The sequence below is a fragment of the Onychomys torridus genome, chromosome 3 (genome assembly GCF_903995425.1).
Source record: "Onychomys torridus chromosome 3, mOncTor1.1, whole genome shotgun sequence".
Classification (NCBI taxonomy): Eukaryota; Metazoa; Chordata; class Mammalia; order Rodentia; family Cricetidae; genus Onychomys; species Onychomys torridus.
The window spans coordinates 56,955,520-56,975,708 of record NC_050445.1 but is presented as its reverse complement, the minus strand read 5'-3'; the positions used below and the strand labels follow the sequence as shown (position 1 = coordinate 56,975,708).

The window sequence follows — 20,189 nt, the reverse complement described above, 5'->3', positions numbered from 1 at the left end:
TTCAAAAGGGTATGGATTCAGGGGCCTAGAGAGATGGCTCAGTGGGTTACAGTGCTTGGTATGCCTGCTTGAAGACCTATGTCTGGATTCCCAGGACCAGAATAAGGAGTGCTTTGTGGCTTCAGGTGGGTGCAATCCTTGCCCTTGGAGGCAAAAACATGAGAATCCTGGAAGTTCTCTGTTCATCCAGTCTAGCTGGATCTATGAGGTCCAGATTAAGTAAGAGTCTTTCTCAAAAAATAAAGTGGATCTGGGAGGAGCTGGTAGAGGGCAGAGCATGAGCAGAATATATTGCATAAAATTTTTTTTTAAACCACAACAACAAAATAAAGTGGAAAGTGATAGAGGAAGACACAGATATCTTCCTGTGGCCTTCACCTATACACAAACAGCATGTACACAAACATAAAATTTAGATACATTCATGTAAGGAAAACATGTGGTATTTTCCTTTGTGAATTGTATATTTTACTTTTCTGTGCATTCCAGTCTTCTGCATTTTTCAAGAAACTGGTCACAACCTTGATGAATTGCTGACTCTCTACTTTTGGGGGTATATGACCCTTCCCCTTATCTGGTTCCAAGGAGACATTTTATCTGTTATCTTACCCAAAATAATGTTTTGTAATTATTTGAAGTTTTTTGTTGTTGTTTTTCGACACAGGGTTTCTCTGTGTAGACCTGGCTATCCTGGGAATTCACTATATAGATCAGGCTGGCCTCGAACTTAGGCCTGTCTCTGCCTCCTGAGTGCTGGTATTAAAGGCCTGTGCCACCATGCCTGGCTTGAAGATTTTTTTTTTTTTTTTTGAGCTGAGGATCGAACCCAGGGCCTTGTGCTTGGTAGGCGAGCGCTCTACCACTGAGCTAAATCCCCAACCCATAGATTATTTTTTTATAAGATGATTTGATAGTGCTTCTGGACAGAATGTGTAGCAAATTTAAAAGATTCTCTTGATATTTCAACATGAATGTGAAGTTCTTTTGCATAACTCATGTGGTCTTTTGTAGTTTAGTGTTGAAACTCCATTTTATTTAATAGTTTTTAAAAATATTTTTCTTCTATTTTTGAAATTATAATTTCATCGTCTCATTCTCTTTTCTACTTCCAAACACTATTGCTCTCTTTCAAATTCACAGCCTCTTTTTATCTTTAATTGTTCCATGCATAAATGTTTATACATATATATTCTTATTTATAACCTGCTCTGTCTGTATAATGTTACTTACATGTATATGTTTCACGAGCTGATCATTGGCTGTTAGATAACCAATTTGTGTGTGTGCTGTTGTCTGGGAACACTATTTCTCCCACTCTTAGAATTCCTTACTTGCCAGTAGTTCTTTGTGTAGGGTTGAGGGCTCATTACTATGAGTGGTGTGTCTTTCCCCTCTCCTGTTCCCATTCTCTTTAGCGTATCTATTGTTGTCGTCCTTATTCAGTTCATGTTTAAACAGTCATATTGATGAGACTTTATGGATGTAGCTTCCAGGAGACACAGTTTCACACAGACTCGCTGATCCTTTTATAATCTTTCTACCCCTCTTCTTCAATGTTTACTGAGCTTTAGGTGTAGAAGTGTTGTCTAGATGTTGTATTCATTGGGACTGGATGTCACAACTCTGCATTTGGATTGATGGTGGTTTTTCTGTAATAGTCTCTAACTGTTACAAAGAGATGTTTTCTTCATGAGGTGTGAGGACTACACTTACCTATGGGTATAAGGACAAACATTTAAAGTGTAGTTAGGGATCATGCTGGTTCATTAAAGCAGTGGTTTGTAGGTTCCGGCCTAAGATCAATTGTTGCTGAAAGCTTTCCTTGTCCTGCCCAGCTAGTGTGGCCTTGTGGTCCCGCAGCCGCTCATACCCAAATGAACACACAGAGGCTTATATTAATTACAAACCGTATAGCCTACTGGTTCAGGTTTCTCGCTAGCTAGATCTAACATCTTAAATTAGCCCATAACTATTAATCTATGTATTGCCACATATTCCGTGGGTTTACCTGTATACCATTATATGTTGCTCCTTGGGCGGCTCTCTGGCATCATCTCCTCTGCCTCTCCTTTCTTTTCCATTCTATCTGTTTGGATTGCCTGCCTGCCTCTAAGCTGCCTTGTTACAGGCCAAACGGCTTTATTGATCAACTAATCACAGCAACACATTCACATTGTACAGAAAGACATTCTCCCATCAATCAATGACATTCATTACTAGGTAATTGAGTACCAGGCATGATTTTGATCTCTTTGAGAAGGAGTTAAGTACAATTATAGAATTGTTGGTTACTGCCAAGTTATGTGTGTCACTACTGTACCCTTATGGTAATTGTGCCATGTTTGTCTTTGTTGTGGTTCATGGGCACTGTAACTGGTTAGGACTGTTGCTTGTTTCCCTCCTTTGGAAGCTTGTATGGTACCTTCTGGTACTATGAAACCTAGTCCTCAGGCTAGGAGGCTTTCATGTCAGCTCCAGATTAGGGGTCTCTGGGCCCTGTGTCTGGTGTGCGTGGTGTCTTCAGCAATAAATAGGGATTTACTTTCCACTTCTGGGGAGCAACTGTGGGCAATAACAATAGCCTGTAATATTTTGGAAGTCTCTTGGACTACCCTAGCCTACAAATTAAAAAAGAGGGCTTTTCATGCCTGTGTTGGTGTTTTTGCTGAGTGGTCTTGGATCTTTGAGGGGGCATTGTCAGCTAATAGTTTTGATTACTTCAGTTACCTTAAGATTTTTCTTTTTTGCATAGGAATTACAAACTGTAGGTCCCATCTCTGATAGAATGTATGTATTAAGTAAATACAGAGATAATTAAATGATCTTCATTAATAAGCTTGTGTGTCATAGTAGTGTAGTTGAAAGTTTTCCTGTGTCCCGCCTAGCCCACAGTCAGGACAAATCTCTCTCCTGCTGGTCCCACAGCTGCTAGGACCCAAATAAACACACACAGGCTAATATTATTTTTAAACTATGGCTGTGGCAGGCTTCTTGTTTTATCTAGTTCTTTTTTTTTTTGGAGACAGGGTTTCTCTGTGTAGCTTTGCGCCTTTCCTGGAACTTACTTTGTAGACCAGGCTGGCCTCGAACTCACAGAGATCCGCCTGGCTCTGCCTCCCAAGTGCTGGGATTAAAGGCGTGTGCCACCACCACCTGGCGTTGTCTAGTTTTTATATCTTAAATTAACCCATTTCTATAAATCTATACTTTGCCATGTGGCTTGAGGCTTACCAGTATTTTTACATCTTGCTTCTCATGGTGGTGGCTGGCAGCATCTCTCAGCTCTGCTTTTCTCTCTCTAGTTGGAATGTCCTGCCTAACCTTATTCTGCCTCACCATTGGCCAAACAGCTTTATTTATCAACCAAACAGAGCAACACATTCACAGCATACAAAATGACATCATAGTAGTGCCATAGATTACTAAATGAATCAGGTACATATTTTTAACATTTCCAGGGTAAATTACCCTGGAAATGTTCTTTGATCTCATTGATATACTAGACTGTTATGTAGATATCTTAAAGGGTGTTTGAAGGTAGAGAATACAGTGCTTAATATATTGTTGAAAGTGAAAATGGTCCATCTGTGTAGATGTATATGGCGTGACTCATGACAGCCACCTTAAAATTGGAATACATATTCTGTATTGTCAGTTATAAAATTTTCTTGGTAATTGAGTTTCAGGGTTTCATGGCATGCCATTTTTATGTCTGAATGTTGTAGAACAAATTTACTTGTCATTTAAGTTTTTGGTGGGTTTGTGAATGAGCATAAGAACACAATGTTGTAATGATGAGTAGCAGCTACAAAAACAGAAATAAAATGACAATGTTTTAATTTGACAACTAGATTATACAAAAAGTACATGTTTTCATATTATAGGAATTTATATATTTTTACAGTGAACATGAATGATGGGGGAAAGCTCAGTTCATATAGTGCTTACCATGCAAGCCTGTGGCCTGAGTTTGATATCCCTAAGTTCTGCAAGCCAGACTTGATGGTGGTACAGGCTTGTAAATCTCAGTACTGGGCAGGCAGATACTCTAGATCTTTAGGGATTGCTGGTCAGTCAGTAGCCTAATCAATAAGCCACAAGCCAATAGGAGACCTGAGGATCGGGATTGGAATGCTTGAGGAACTATGACATTTCATTGAGCTGATGAAAATTATCAATTTGTTATTAGTTTGTATAATTTAGACATATAAAGCAGAAAAATGATCTACTTGAGACATAATCTGATATTTTTTCTAGGCTTATTTACTTAAAATGGCTGTGGCATTTCATTATTAAAAAACAAAAACAAACCTCAGCATTTCACAGCTTTTCGTAATTTTGTTTGCCTCTTCAGAATATATTCATCAAGTAAATTCTGAGATTATGTAAGGCATTTATGTAGTACCATATGAGTTACTGATGTTTTTATTTGAAATAAGTGTAAGAGCAGTTTATCACTGATTTGGTAATCCATAAAACATCTTGTAGTTGCACTAGCAACATACATGTAAGAATTTTGTAAGTAATGCATTAGGGAATAACGCTTTATTTTTCTCACCAATTACTTTACATTGTAGCAGTTAATATGATTATATCATCAAAACAAATAGTACTTTGTATTTGTGCTGTAGAATCCAGAATTTAAAGATCTCAGTTTTAAAAGTAAAAATAAGCTTAATAATAAGTCTGTATTATTGATATATCAAAAATAAAAGTTTTGATGGAGAGTGAATTAAATGATAAAAAAATGTTTAGAGATGTTTGAATTTTAAGTTACGTTCAAAGGTACAAATATTAACACATGTAAAATAAACATATCATATATCAAAAATTAGACTTTTGGAAACCTTTTTAATCTTTTTAAATTATATTTGAAGAAAATCTATTAGTATAAATTTACTTTTAATAGCTGGCAGTAATGTGTTTTTGTTTGTTTGTTTGTTTTCTTTGGTTTTTCGAGACAAGGTTTCTCTGTATAATAGCCATGGCTGACCTAGAACTCTGTGGACCAGGCCTACTTTGAACATTCAGATCTGCCTGCCTCTGCTTCCCAGTGCTGGGCATAAAGGTGTGCGCCACGATACCCATCTTGGTTGTAACTTTTTAATGGGCATATATAATTGGCTGAACAAACATTTCTAGGTCTTCACTGACAAGGTAAAGGTTTGCTTGGTCTATTAGTGAAATGACTACTCACTCCAACACTTCACAGATCTCATTTTTTTTTTCCAGATGGTATATTCAGCATACTGTGTCAAAAAATACAATGAAAAAGTATGGTAATGGAATATAAGAATGAAAGTCCATAAAAGACTTTTCCGTATATGTCACATTTAAAAAGTCATCATTTCTAAGTAGGAAGATACCTTCTTAGTGAGTGGTCTGTGAGTTATCTTGGCTTGCAATAGCATCGTTTCATTTGTTTTTGTAGTATGTGGATACATTGAATTTCTTTCTGTAATAGTCATGGTAGTCACTTTGGAGGTGTAGAGGTAACTTCTGATTTTTGTCATTATCACACTGCCTATGTGTATTTGTGTGTGTGTGTATATTTGTGTGTGAAATCCTTTTATACTTATATAAATTGTAGCTAAAATCAGAAGATAATAAATATATGACCTTATTTCAACAAAAATTTGTTCAGGCAGTGCTCAGAGTGTGACCAGGCAGGGAGCAGTGACATGGAAGCAGACATGGCTATGGAAACGTTGCCAGACGGAACCAAACGATCAAGGAGACAGATTAAGGAACCAGTGAAATTTGTTCCACAGGACGTGCCACCAGAACCCAAGAAGATTCCAATAAGAAACACGGTATTTATTCTTCATTTATTGATCTCAGTGATATTCTGATGGAAACATTTAAAAGGAATTCAGCTCTTAGTATTATGTCAGTATTACAATATTAACATATTGTATTTAGTTTTAGTTGAGAATCTAGCTTGTGTGTTCAGGTAAAAGCTTAATGGTGGGTACTAGTATTTCTGACACTCCACTTAAAAATAGGATATAACTGAAGCCTTGGACTCCTGCCTCAGCAAGCTCACATGTGTAATGGATCCCCTTTCCTGAGAAGCTTTGTATTTCTCATCCCCTAATTGTTTCCTTTATATTTCAAACCTGTATAGTCATGAACAGTATTTAATTTAGTCTGTTAAGTTTGGGGTTTTATGTGAATAGAGAAATCAAACTTTTTTTTTTCTTTCTATAACATTATCTTTGTTTTAGCTAATTCTATTAAGTGCCCCCTATAGTGTGGTCATGAGCATTTAGAGAATGTATAGATTCCCTGAGTTGTAGACTATTTGTGATTCATCGGATTTCCTCCCTGGGACCCATAAGATGGAAAGAAAGGACAGAACGGGACCTACATGCTCTGGCACATTCATGTTCCAATGCATGTATATGTACACACACAGAGAGACACACACAAAATGTAAAAACAAAGCAAAATGTACGTCTTCTGGATGGTTCGAGGCCAGCCTGGTCTACAGAATGATGTCCAGGATAGTCAGGGCTGCACAGTGAAGACCTATCTTGAAAAACAAAACAAAAAAAAAGAAAAAAACCTTTTCTAGTAATAACAGGGTGGTTGTATGTTTTTTAAAAGGAGTTTTCAGATACTGTAACTTTAAAATAATACTTTTAAAATGAAGCAAAATGAAATTAATAAAATTTAAAATAATAAAGGCCCTTAAAATATCACAAAACAGATGACAACACTAAACCTAAAGGTATCTGTTTCCTTCAATATCCGGATAAAGTTGTTTATTAGTTGAAAAAAAAAATCTATCTTGTTACAAGGGAAAAAAGGAAAAGATGTCTCCCCTAAGAAGTCATAGATGCAGATTAGTCCTCATGGGTCTGGAGAAAAAATACAGATGCAAAGAGAAACACACACTAAATTCTTATTTAAAATAGTTGTATGTTGAAAGAGATCCTTATGCATCTAGTGATAACAAACAGAAATACTTTCTAAAGAAATTCTTTAAATTTTGACCTCAGAGTATTTTTAAGTGAGCTAGAAGAATTGGGAAAAGATTTATATACTCGTTCCTTGAAAAGTAAATATGATAGACTAAAACCATATAAACAGATGGCCAAGGTCATTAACACTGATGGAAACTCACATGACAGGACACATTTTTTTCATGCATCTGTTTGGAAAGCATTAAAATACTGGGCACATCTGTGAAGCATCAAAACACTATCCATTCTGGCACACACATAACCATGTGAGGAACACGCAGGAAGAATCGAGTCTATGCAGTCTGAATTAATTTCTCATGCCCTCTTTTGAGCTCTGTAAATTTTCAATTGAAATACAATGGAAATGGTTTTCATACTTTTGGTCATTGTGTGACATATTTAATAAGTGAGATATTTCTCTCTCCTCTTTATTTCTTTATTTTTTATTTTTTTTCCCTTTTCCTTTGAGACAGGATCTCTCTATGAAGCTCTGGCTCTCCTGGAACTCTGCCTGCCTCTGCCTCCCAAGTGCTTGTATTAGAGACATACGCCACCACCACACCTGGCCCGAGATCTTTCTCCTTTGATGCTATATTCTGATACAAAAATGGTATTTTCTCTGGTGCCCCTTTGAGTAGTGATAATGTGAAAGCCAGTCATATATCTACTGTTAATTTGTATGTCTAGAGTCATTCACATTAAACATTAGTGTGGTGGTTTGAATGTGAATGGCCTCTGTGGGCTCATATCTTTGAAAATTTAGTCCTCAGTTGGTAGAACTATTTGAGAAGGATTGGGAGCTGTGTCCTTGTTGGAGGAGGTGTGTCACTAGGGCAGGGTCGACTTTAGTGGTTCAAAAGACCTTGACTTTGTTGCTCTTTTTCTCTTCAAACTATATATTTTGTGTTACTTTTTGCCCCACTTGCTCTTTTTCATTGTAGACTTGCAGAAGAGTAGTTATTAATAACTATGTGGTAGAGCCAATACAAGCCTGCCTTGAAATCATTTCCACCAAAGAAATTAGTTGATTACTTTTCAGTTCAGCCTCAGGCAGTTTCGTAGGACAAGACCAGAAGGCATTCTCAGTGTACCTCTCTGCCTCTTGTTTTGCTGTTTGGAGATGTGAGATGTCAGCTACTAGACATGCTAGAGTCATGGGATATCTGCCAGTGATAGCTGCACACAGGGAGTAGAACCAGCCCAAGAGAGAGATGTATCTTGCAGGCATCCAACCTGGATGAGGAGAGCCATCTGAATCTGCTGACATTGGACAATGCAACGACACTATTTGGACTTGGTTTGGACACTATTTGGACTCTGGGTTTCGGTCTTGCTTTGGTTCAGTACTTCCCCCACTGTGCCCCTTTAACTCCCCTTTTGGAATGGCAATGTATATTCTGTACCATTTTATGTTGGAAATGTATATTTTGCCTTTTGATTACAGGGTTCTACAGTTAAGAAATTGCCTTCAGCTTTCAGGGGAGATTTTAGGCTTTGGCCTTTTAAACAATGTTGAAGCTGTGGAAGACCATGGAAACATCTGAAGTCGGACTGAATGCATTTTGTATTATGATATAGCCATGAGCCTATGTGGGCCAGGGAGTGGAATGTAGTGGTTTGAATGAGATGGACCCTGTAAGTCTCAGGCGTTTAAGCACTCTGATCCTAGTTGGTGGAGGTTTGGAAATGGTTTGACCTTGTTAGATGAGGTGCGTCACTGGGACAGGCTGAATGTTTCAAAAGCTTCTTGCTGTCCTCAGTCCATTCTTTCTTCCTCCTTCTTGTGGAACAAGACGTGAGCTCCCTGCTGCTCCACAGACCTGTACCTATGCAGTTTCTCTGTCATCACAAATTCTATCTCTCTGGAATCTTTTTTTTTTTTTTTTTTTTTGGTTTTTCGAGACAGGGTTTCTCTGTGTAGCTTTTGCGCCTTTCCTGGATCTCGCTCTGTAGACCAGGCTGGCCTCGAACTCACAAACATCCACTAGGCTCTGCCTCCCGAGTGCTGGGATTAATGGCGTGCACCACCACCGCCTGGCTCTCTCTGGAATCTTAAGCCCAATTAAACTATATAAGTTTTATAATTGCCTTGGTCCTGGTGTTTATCACAGCAATAGAAACCTTAACTAATATAATTAGATCAACACTCTTATTTGTAATTCCAAACATTGGCTTTGCTCCTGTTATACACAGTGAAATAGTGTCAAAGTTAAGGGAATGATTGAATATTGACCTTGAAGAAGTTGATATTAAAAAAGAAAAGGAGGAGACTGGAGAGTTGGCTCAGTGGGGTAGAGGATCCCATTAGTTTGGTTCCCACCACCTATATGGTTGCTCTAAACCGTCAGTCCCATGGAATCCAACCCCCTCTTCTGCCCTCCATGGGTACTAGATACTTATTGGTATACATATATACCTGTAGGCAAGATACTCATACACATAGTAAGATCTTAAGCATTTTGAAGAAAAGTAATAGTAAATTAGTAAGTATATTGGCCTCATAGCTACACTGCTTGTGTATGTCTAATTTTTGTTGCATTGCTTTATTTTTTTTTTCCCCTTCAAATCATGAGTACTATGAACCTGCTCTGGGGAATTTAAAAAACTGCATGGTTTTATATTTAATGTGAGGATGGAAATATATACATACTCCTTAATACCCTTCACTTTTTTAAAAATTTCTTTCTTCTTGGTGTCTTTCCATTTACCCAGAAACAATTTACTTATTGAATGCTACACTTAAACCATTTTTGGTTAACCAATAAGTATATTTTTGGATCAGTGTCTTTATTTGGTTTTAGCATATCAGGATTTAAAAAGTTAGGCTCACAGCCTGGAGAGATGACTGTACAGTCATGAGGGTGTGAGTTTGTATCCCAGCACCCACACAAACTGAGAGTCAGATACACACCTATAACCTCAGTTCTAAAAGGGGTGGAGACAGGCATCCCTGCAGGTTGCTGGATTCGAGCTTCATCATGAAAACTCAAGACCTAGGTTCAAGGAGAGATCTTGTTTCAAAGAAATAGTCATATAGAGGGACAACCAATTTCCTTTTTCTGCCTCCTTACACACACGTGTGTGCACACACACATATATATAAGCTCACACAGACACAGACAGGCACACAAATAAATATTGTCTCAAAGAAATAGTAATATAGAGGGACAACCAGTTTCCTTTTCCTGCCTCCTTACACACAAGTGTGCACACACACATATGTATATGCTCAAATAGACACAGACAGGTACACAAATAAATATTAACTAAACACAAGGCAAGAAAGATAAGCAGAAAGACTCCATTCTTGTTAGAGTACCTGCTGTTGGAGACAAAATTGTTCTTGAAGGAATGGTTTCTGCTTTTCCAGTTGACAGGAAGCTTTCCATTCACCATGCTCAGAGTCTTAACAGGGAGCTGAACATGTTGACCAGCCATTCTGGACTTGTAACGTGGATACTCAGACACATTATTTTCCATTTCATTCTATTCTGGGTTTGTAAGAAAGATTTCTAGAAATCTGAAAGAATATAGTATATTCTGAGATAATAGTTTCAATAAGATGTTTTTCAAGTGATCAGTCTCATTATTTTTTTCTCCTATATTTTCTTTTTATACAAAAACAGCAAAAGCGGTCAAGTTACCTGAAAACAAATTACAGGGCTAAAAATTTATTGTTTAAAATAATGATTAAGAGATTTATTTCAAGTGAAAGAATGAAATGTTGTATTTTCAGGAAGTACCTCTTCCTTGTAAACATAGAGTCATTGTACGCTTCATAGTTAACATTGCTTCATGTTTAGTTGTTAGGATATCTAGGTTTTGTTTGTTTGTTTTGGGTTTTTGTTTGTTTGTTTTTGTTTTTGTTTTTTCAAGACGGGGTTTCTCTGTGTAGCTTTGCGCTTTTCCTGGAACTAGGTTTGTAGATCAGGCTGGCCTCGAACTCACAGAGATCCGCCTGGCTCTGTCTCCCAAGTGCTGGGATTAAAGGTGTGCACCACCACTGCCCAGCTATAGTGGGGTCTTGAGGGAGATTGATTCTAATTTTTTGAACGAACTGCCCTATTGATTTTTCACAGTGACTATACAGTTTTGCAATTCCACCAACAATGGAGGAGAGTTCCTCTTGATCCACATCTTTGCCAGTATGAGCTGTCACTTGTGTTATTGATCTTAGCAATTCTGACAGATGAAAGATGGAATCTCAGAGTGGTTTTGGTTTGCATTTCTCAAATTCTCCATTGAGAATTCTGTTTAGAACTGTGCCCCATTTTTTAATTAGATTGTTTTTTTGGTATCTAGTTTCTTGAGTTCCTTATACATTTGGATATTAGTCCTCTATCAGATGTAGAGTTGGTAAAAAAAATCTTTTCCTATTCTGTAGGCTGCTGTTTAGTCCTGTTGATTGTATCCTTTGTCTTACAGAAGCTTTTCAGTTTCATGAGGTCCCATTTATTAATTAGTGCATGTGCTATCAATGTTCTCTTCAGGAAGTCGTCTCATATGCCAATGTGTTCAAGGCTATTCCTCACTTTCTCTTCTGTTAGATTCAGTAGTTTTATGTCCATCTGTTTTTATGTTGAAGTCTTTGATCAACTTGGACTTGAATTTTGTAGAGAGTGATAAGTATGGTTCTATTTGCATTCTTCTACCTGCAGACATCCAATTAGACCAACACCATTTGTTGAAGATGCTATCTTTTTTCTAGTGTATATTCCTACTTCTTTATAAAAAATCAGCTACCAATATGTGTTTGGATTTATGTCCGGATCTTAAATTTGATTCCATTGATTAATATGTCTGTTTTTATGCCAGTACCATGTGGTTTTATTACTATAACTCAGTAGTACAACTTGAAATAGGGGTGGTGATACCTCCAGAAGTTATTTTATTGTTCTGGAGTGTTTTAGCTGTCCTGAGTTTTTTTGTTTTTCCATGTGAAATTGAGAATTGTCCTTTGTAGGTCCTTAAAAAAACGTTTGGGGATTTTGATGGGGATTGCATTGAATCCATAGATTGCTTTTCATAGATGGCCATTTTTACTATGTTAATCCTACTGACCCATGAGCATGAAAATCTTTCCATGTTCTGATATCTTGTTGAATTCCTTTTTCAAAGACTTGTTTTCAGTTGCTTTGTTAGAGTTATTTCAAGATATTTTATATTATTTGTGGCTATTGTGAAGGGTGTTGTCACCCTGATTCTTTTCTCAGCCTATTTGTCATTTGTATATAGGACTACTGACTTTTGAGTTAATCTTGTATCCAGCCACTTCACTGAAGGTGTCCATCAGCTGTAGGAGTTCCCTGGTATAATTTTTGCGGTCGCTTGTAATATTCTATCATATTATCTGTGAATGGCGATACTTTGACTTCTTCCTTGCCAATTTGTATCCCCTTGACCTCCTTTAGTTGTCTTACTGCTCTAGCTAAGACTTCAAGTACTGTATTTGAATACATATGGGGAGAGTGGACAGCCTTGTCTTGTTCCTGGTTTTAGTGGAATCAATTTGAGTTTCTCTCCATTTAGTTTGATGTTCACCATAGGCCTGCTGTAAACTGCCTTTATTATGTTGACCTCTCTCCTTTGTTTCCCTAATCTCTTCAGGGCTTTTATTGTGAAGAAGTGTTGAATTTTGTCAAAGACTTTTTTTGCATCTAATGAAATGATCTCTCTCTCTCTCACACACACACACACACACACACACACACACACAAACACACACACACACCCCACCACCACCACCACCAACAACAACAACAACAACTAGTACTGCAACAAAATATCAGGAGTCAACAATCATTGGTCATTGATATCTCTCAATATTAATGGTCTTAATTCTCCAATAAAAAGATACAGACTAACAGAATGGGTGTGAACACAGGATCCTTCCTTCTGCATTTAGGAAACACACCTCAACATCTAAGATAGACAGTACCTCAGGGTAAAGGGTTAGAAAAAGATATACAAAGCAAATAGACCTGAATAACAAGCTGGTGTGCTCATTTTAATACCTAACAAAATAGATTTTAAGCCAAAACTAATCAAAGATATGGTGAAGGACACTACATACTCATCAAAGAAAAAAAAAATCTACCAAGATGACATTTTAATTCTTAACATCTATGCCCTGAACACAAGCGTACACAAGTTTGTCAAAGAGACACTCCTGCAGCTTAATATGGACCCTCAACACACTGATCAGTGGGAAACTTCAATACCCCATTCTCATCAATAGACAGGTCCTCCGGACAAAACTTAACAAAAAGTACTGTAGGTAACAGATGTTATAAACCAAATGGACCTAACATATTTACAGAATATTTTACCCCCCAAAAAGAATATACTCTCTTCTCTATTTATATTCTTCTTTTTAAGTTTATTTATTTTATGTGTAGTGGTGTATGCCTGCATATGTCTGCATCACATGCATGAGTTACGTTTTTGAGCTGCTATGTGAGTTCTGGGAAGTTAACCTGGGTCCTCTGGAAGAGTAGTCAGTGATCTTAACCATTGAGCCATTTCTTTTTCTTTTTTTAAAGATTTATTTATTTATTATGTATACAGTATTCTGCCTGCATGTGTCCCTGCAGGCAAGAAGAGGGCACCAGATCTCAAGTGGTTGTGACCACCATGTGGTTGCTGGGAATTGAACTCAGGACCCCTGGAAGAGCAGTCGGTGCTCTTAACCACTGAGCCATCTCTCCAGCCCCATTGAGCCATTTTCTTAAGCGATTTATATTCGTAAGCAGATGACTCACAGTATACACTTAAACAGATGACTCACAGTGTACACTTAAGCAGATGACTCACAGTGTACACTTAAGCAGATGACTCACAGTATACACTTAAACAGATGACTCACAGTATACACTTAAACAGATGACTCACAGTATACACTTAAACAGATGACTCACAGTATACACTTGTAGTAGGAAACTTAAAGAGTCTTATTAATAAAACTCAAACCTGAGGCCAGTTATTGGGGTGATTGCTGGAAGATCAGAGACACAGAACAAGCCACAGTTTCCTCACCTCGCCAGTCCCTCAGCTGGTTTTGTTTCGTCAGACTGGAAGCTTCTGAGTCCTCCTTCCAATGGCTCTCAGCTGGACTGTGCTGCTCCAAAGCCTGAATACTTCTCCAGCCAAATGCTTAACCAGCCGAAAGCTTTACTCACTACATGCTTTTTTCTCCCCTAATTCCTGGTCCTCACGCCTTATATACTTTTCTCTTTCTGCCCCCACTCCCTGGGATTAAAGGTTGTGTTTCTGGGATTAAAGGCGTGGGCCACTATGCTTAGCTGTTTCTAAAGTGGCCTTGAACTCAGAGATCCAGCTAGCTCTGCCTCCCAAGTGCTGGGATTAAAGGTGTGAACCACCACCGCCCAACTTCTGCTATAGCTTACTCTTCCCATTTTCTAGCCACCAATTTTGGCTTTGTTCTAGTGGCTGTCTGTTCTCTGACCCCAGATATGTTTATTTCAGGGAACACACAATATTTTGGGGAACACAATACCACCACATACACTTAAACAGATGACTCACAGCATACACTTAAGCAGATGACTCACAGCATACACTTAAGCAGATGACTCACAATATACACTTAAGCAGATGACTCACAGTATACACTTAAACAGATGACTCACAGTATACACTTAAGCAGATGACTCACAGTATACACTTGTAAATGATCGCTAAAAACCTTTATTATTGTTAGTATTCCTTATTTTCATGAGAGTTATAAGAGAAACCCAATATGGCATTACAAAGTTGAGAAAATGACTGAAGGATGAAGTTCTAGAAGGGACACTATCAGGAATAATTTAAATAATATTCTCATAGCACTCTTTTGTTGTTTTTTTGTTTTTTGTTTTTTTCCAGAGCTGAGGATTGAACCCAGGGCCTTACTCTATCACAGAGTTAAATCGCCAACCCCACCTTTGTTGTCTTTATTATTATTACAATTAAGTTTTTCTTAAGGTTTAATGAATGAATAAGACTTATGATATATCAAAGCTTTTTCCTTTGTTTATTTACTTAAATGACTTCTGTTAATGGATATTAGGGTAAAAACAGTTTTTTAATATTCAGATAATAAAGCAACTAACAACTAAATTCTCGTATAATAGAACATGCTACCTTTTTACTTACCGAAGCACTGAAAAATGGCCAGGGATGTTGCTTGAAGAGTGTGCACTGGATAGAGTGCTAGTTAAATGAGTTGACAAGGGTTGGGAATATAGCTTATTGGTCAAGTACTTGCCTAGCATGTTCAAAGCTCCACACCAGTCATCAATAAAGAAAATGCACCACAGTCTTGCCCACATCTGGTGAGACTATTTTTTCAATGGAAGTTTCTTCTTCCCAAATGACTGTTTTGTGTTTGGTTGATATAAAACTAGTCAGTACAGCCAAGTTAAGTTGCACAGCTAACTTTTTCTTATACTAATTTTTAAATGGATACATAGTTTGTATCATAGTAAAGATATTAAAACATGACTTACATTTAAGAACAGTCTTGTGGGGCTGGAGAGATGGCTCAGAGGTTAAGGGCACCACTGCTCTTCCAGAGGTCCTGAGTTCAATTCCCAGCAACCACATGGTGGCTCACAACCATCTCTAATGAGATCTGGCGCCCTCGTCTTTATACATAATAAATAAATAAATCTTAAAAAAAGAACAGTCTTGTTAATTAAACTTTAGTTAAAACTTTAGAAGATCTGCCTATCATGTGAATTAATTTTCGTATTTCATCTTCATTTTTCTCATGAATAATTATTGTTGTAATTTGTAGTTTGTTTCTATGAACTCATGGACTCAAATTCTGTTTCCTGGTCCAATTCTCCTTTTGTATGGCTTATAGTGCACAGGTGACCCTCTGGAGCTACTGTGAAGGCAGCCTGGTGGTGCTTCCTTCTGTGGGCTGTGTTACATAGACATTTTCTCGGTGTTGTTTTTGTGTGGAAAGTATCTTCTTTCTTCCTTTTGGGAAAAGAAATTACTTTAGAAGCAAATAAATTAGAGTGTTCATGTCCCTTTTGAAGTTACTTTAAAAATGAAATTTGTACTTTTGGGCATGTTTTCTAATAACTTTAATGTAGCTTGAAAGCTTTCTGACTCTGTTTTTCATTTCTTTATACTGTGTATCTGGTGACTTTTCATCTTTTACACACATGCCTGAGGGCTTTCTGAGACCTGTCCTTTCCTAGTCTTACATTCTCACATGCATCAGCTTTATTTTCTTTGAAGTCCTGTGATTTTTATTTTCCATGACTCTCATAAATTTTTGCATAATTTTTTAACACAGTAAATACAGTAGTCATACTGCTTTTTCACAGTCTTGACTGAACCCTACGGTTTTCCAGAAAACACTGCTTCTTTTAGGTCATTATTTGGCGAGGGGAATTAACAAGTTTAATGTGTTTGCTTTTTTTCACATGTGAGTTATTAAGCCAAGGGGCAATCTATAGTTTTCATTTGTTTTATTAATTAAAAAAAATAAGCTTGCATACAAATTAATGAATTTTATTATGGCATTTTTATATGTATGATTGTTATAACTGCCCCCACCAGGTTTTTAATTGAGAGAGAATGACATATCCTAGAGTCTACCTTTATTACACTAATATTTTAGCTAATTTTATACAAGTACAAATTAGCCACTTAATAATGTTAAGACTGCATTGTTGAGAATTTGATTAATGTTTTTAGATGAATATTTTTGGATGTTCGTTTAGAAAAACTGCCTATTAAAATGACTAAAAATGAAAATTAAATTCATGGTATTTGGGACCATTCAGATACTTTTGATGTCTGTTTTATCATATTTTTCCAAATAAATATACTGTGGATGATGAAGAGCTGGTTGATCTAAGTGGCTGAGAAAATCATTCAAAGTTAGATGAATTATAGTTACGTGGCTATCCCTCCCCCCACAGTAAGGGTTGTAAAAGTCTTTGAGCATTATGTGCAGGAATTTGTAGAATTTTAATGAGCAATTTGAGTATTTTCTCTTTACTATACCATTCTGAAACCTTGCTGAAATGGCCTGTATATGAAAGTTATGGTAATTAAATGAGTAATTTAATTTAAGTAAATTTCCCCAGAAAGGGAAAAATAATTTAAATTTTTGCCAAATCTTGTGTTTGAATTACATAGTGTAGTGCAATCATGTATTATTTTCTAATGAACCATTTATAGTTTTCTTAAAATTTCTGAACCTTTGGATGGAATAAACATTGTATTGCATTTAGTTGGGTATAGAAAGGTGAATATAACATGGCCCTTACAAGTTTAGAGATGAATAGTAACTGTTGTAGAAAGCAAAAGGAAAACATGCAAAGAGACTGTAAAGACTTGAGACTTCACTGTCAACAGTTAGAGCTCTTTTGTGTCAATGTCTTTAAAGTTAACATATGTAACTTCATATTGCTGTTAAAAGGAAGTCTAATTCAATGTGCTGGGATGGAAGAACCTACAAATTCTGCATTTTAAACAGGTGCCCATGGACATTAATGTGCATAGTCAGTGGTTGATCATTTGAAGAGCTACACACACTACCTTAGTTTTGAAGTAAGAACTTATTTAGTATTAGTAGGGCCTGTATTTGAAGCTCTTTCCTAGATATAATATTCTCTTTTCTTCTTAAATTATTCTATAACGTAAAAGATACCAACAGGCAATACAGACATAAATGGCTACATCGCTTGTCTTTAATGACTTTAATTGGCTTTGAGTTACTGGCGGGAAATTATGCAGTATGAGCTTTAGGCAAGGCACTGGATAGTCTGAAGAACTAAAGCTTTAAGACAGCATTGATGCATTTAGAAAATTGATGCATATTAGAAAATAGTTCTGTTAAGAATTATTTGGTACTTATATAACCTTGAAATAAATGTTTTTTAATCCCAGCTTTAGAGTACAGTCTAAGTGGCACCTCTGTTTCGTCTCCTCCAGAGCAGTGGTCTGCAGATGGGAATTTTAAGTCTTCATAGTCTGTGCTTTGTAAGATGGAGAGTTGAAGTATATTGGCTGCAGATACTCTTGTATTACTTTTAAACATGTAGATGCCTTCATTCAAATGATGAATGTTGTCCAAAATACAGGATATACATTTTTTACTAAATTATTTTAGTCTTATTTTAACTAAGATTTGGGAATTATGAGGTCTTTTCTTTCCACCTTTTTTATAGCTACTTAAGGATTTTTTTTTAAATTGCATAAACGTGTACATAGGTACATGTGTGGGAAAACAATAGATAGGATATTATTCCAGTTTCAGTGTTTTAGTTGTAGAAGTGATTTGTGATAAGATATGAAAAATTAAATGATCTGAGTAAATTGTAGATATAAGTGTGCAATGTTGAAGAAAACTCTTTAGAATAGTTTTGGAAAATTAATTTCTTTTCCTATCAGGTACGTTTGTATTTTTTTAAGTTAGTATAATTAATGACATAATTTTACCAACATGCAGTGGAGCAATCTAACAGTAATTAGAAACACCAATTTTCCAAATATAATTTAAGCCATAAAAGTTAACAGAGAAATTTATGTTTATCATGATTTAAACCTTAAGTGTTTTTATGACTTTTTTTTTCTTCCCAGAGAACCAGAGGACGAAAGCGAAGCTTTGTTCCCGAGGAAGAAAAACATGAGGTTCGAATAAGTTAAATTCTCTTTACATCGCCTGAACATAGGGAAATGTTCTTGCTTGAGGGATTTCCATTTTCCTCCTGTTTAGAGTTTGTTTTGTTTCCTTCTTTTTTCACTTGGCAGGAAAGAGTTCCTAGAGAAAGAAGGCAGAGGCAGTCCGTGCTGCAAAAGAAGCCCAAGGCTGAAGACTTACGGACTGAATGTGCAACTTGCAAAGGCACTGGAGATAATGAGAATCTTGTCAGGTAAATTGAACTCGGAGACCTTGTCTTTAGTGGGCATAAGTTAAATGCCCATCGTTGTATTTTCTAATAACAGATACAGTAAAAAACAATTACTGAATAAGTCCTTTATAAAATATTATTTAGTGAGAATGGTACTTAAGAAAAAGATTTTCATCCACTTATTAACCTGCTACACATGCTTATACTCCAGACTTAGATATAAATAAGAGTGACAATATGAACTTTGAGCAAGAGAATTCCTCTTTTCTTGAGAACAAGCTGGTAATGCTTTGTATAAAGAAGCTGCGAAAGTGTTTGTCCTGAGTACAATGTACTAAGATGATGATTTTATCTCATCAGACCACAGAGTTTCTAAAGTCTCTTAGTGTATCATAAAAGTTGAAGTTTTTTCTTATTGGTTATTATAGAGTTTGATTGGCAACAATTTCATTAGTAGTTCCTTATTGTTTTCCAAAATGAATGTGTTAATGCTTCTCTGTTACGAAATAAAGAAAGGTGAAAAGATGGCTTAGGTAGACGTTATTTTTTGTTTGGTTCCCTTCTTCATTTGTTTTGTTTTTGTACTTTTAAAAAATTTGAAGTAGAACATGATGCCTTCCAGGAACCCCAGCTGATGCTACGCAGTGGCCACTCCTCAGGGTTCAGAGACTTCCCATTTTAGCCATTTGCATCCTTGGCTAAAAGAAGAAACTATGAAAGTGCTGAGTGTGGTGGTAGGGGTGGTGGACAGCAAAAGACGCTAATTCAGGAGTTAGTAGTTCTTCAGAGGACAATGACACAAAGTTCACACAGCGGGGAAGGGAGCGTTTTCTGAGTTCCTGCAGAAAGTGTCAAATCTATATTCAGTTAACTGGGGACAAAGAAAGGCAGCATCTCGAAAAGAATAAACAAATTGATAAAACACATATTTGTATTGTATGGTTTAAAATATTTATTTTTAAAATGTTGTCATTTATTTCAGTCACTAAGAATATAACTTGTTTGTGTTATTTCAAAAATATAAGTCATCATAAATAAAATAAAAAGTTATTAGGATTTTTTTGCTTTTTACTGAACATCATTAGAAAGTAAAAATTGCATTGAAGAAGTAAAGTCAGAAAACTCTTATTAGCTAATATTTCTTAGAAGCAGCTAATTCTCCTTCTTCTAGGAACTTCTAGAAATACACAGGAATACTTGTCTTCCCATTGTAATTTTTGAAGATTATCAAAAGTGATATCTAAAGCATAAATACAACATAGTGTGTACATAAAACTATGAACATTTTCTAATGACAGCGTCATATAATTAACAAAATTCAATCAAAGGTAATTCCCTAGGT

At 36.4% G+C, this 20,189-nt stretch overlaps 1 protein-coding gene across 6 annotated transcripts in view; it reads left to right on the top strand.

The window, feature by feature from the left end:
• The window catches only part of Phf14 (PHD finger protein 14), a 141,429-nt gene that overhangs the window by 53,176 nt on the left and 68,064 nt on the right, over positions 1-20,189 (top strand). For all 6 annotated transcript variants that reach the window (XM_036181779.1, XM_036181777.1, XM_036181774.1 and 3 more), the window contains 3 exons: positions 5,645-5,813; positions 18,576-18,626; positions 18,747-18,868. In XM_036181779.1, the coding sequence (XP_036037672.1) occupies positions 5,645-5,813; positions 18,576-18,626; positions 18,747-18,868 (342 nt within the window). The remainder of the gene's footprint in view (positions 1-5,644; positions 5,814-18,575; positions 18,627-18,746; positions 18,869-20,189) is intronic.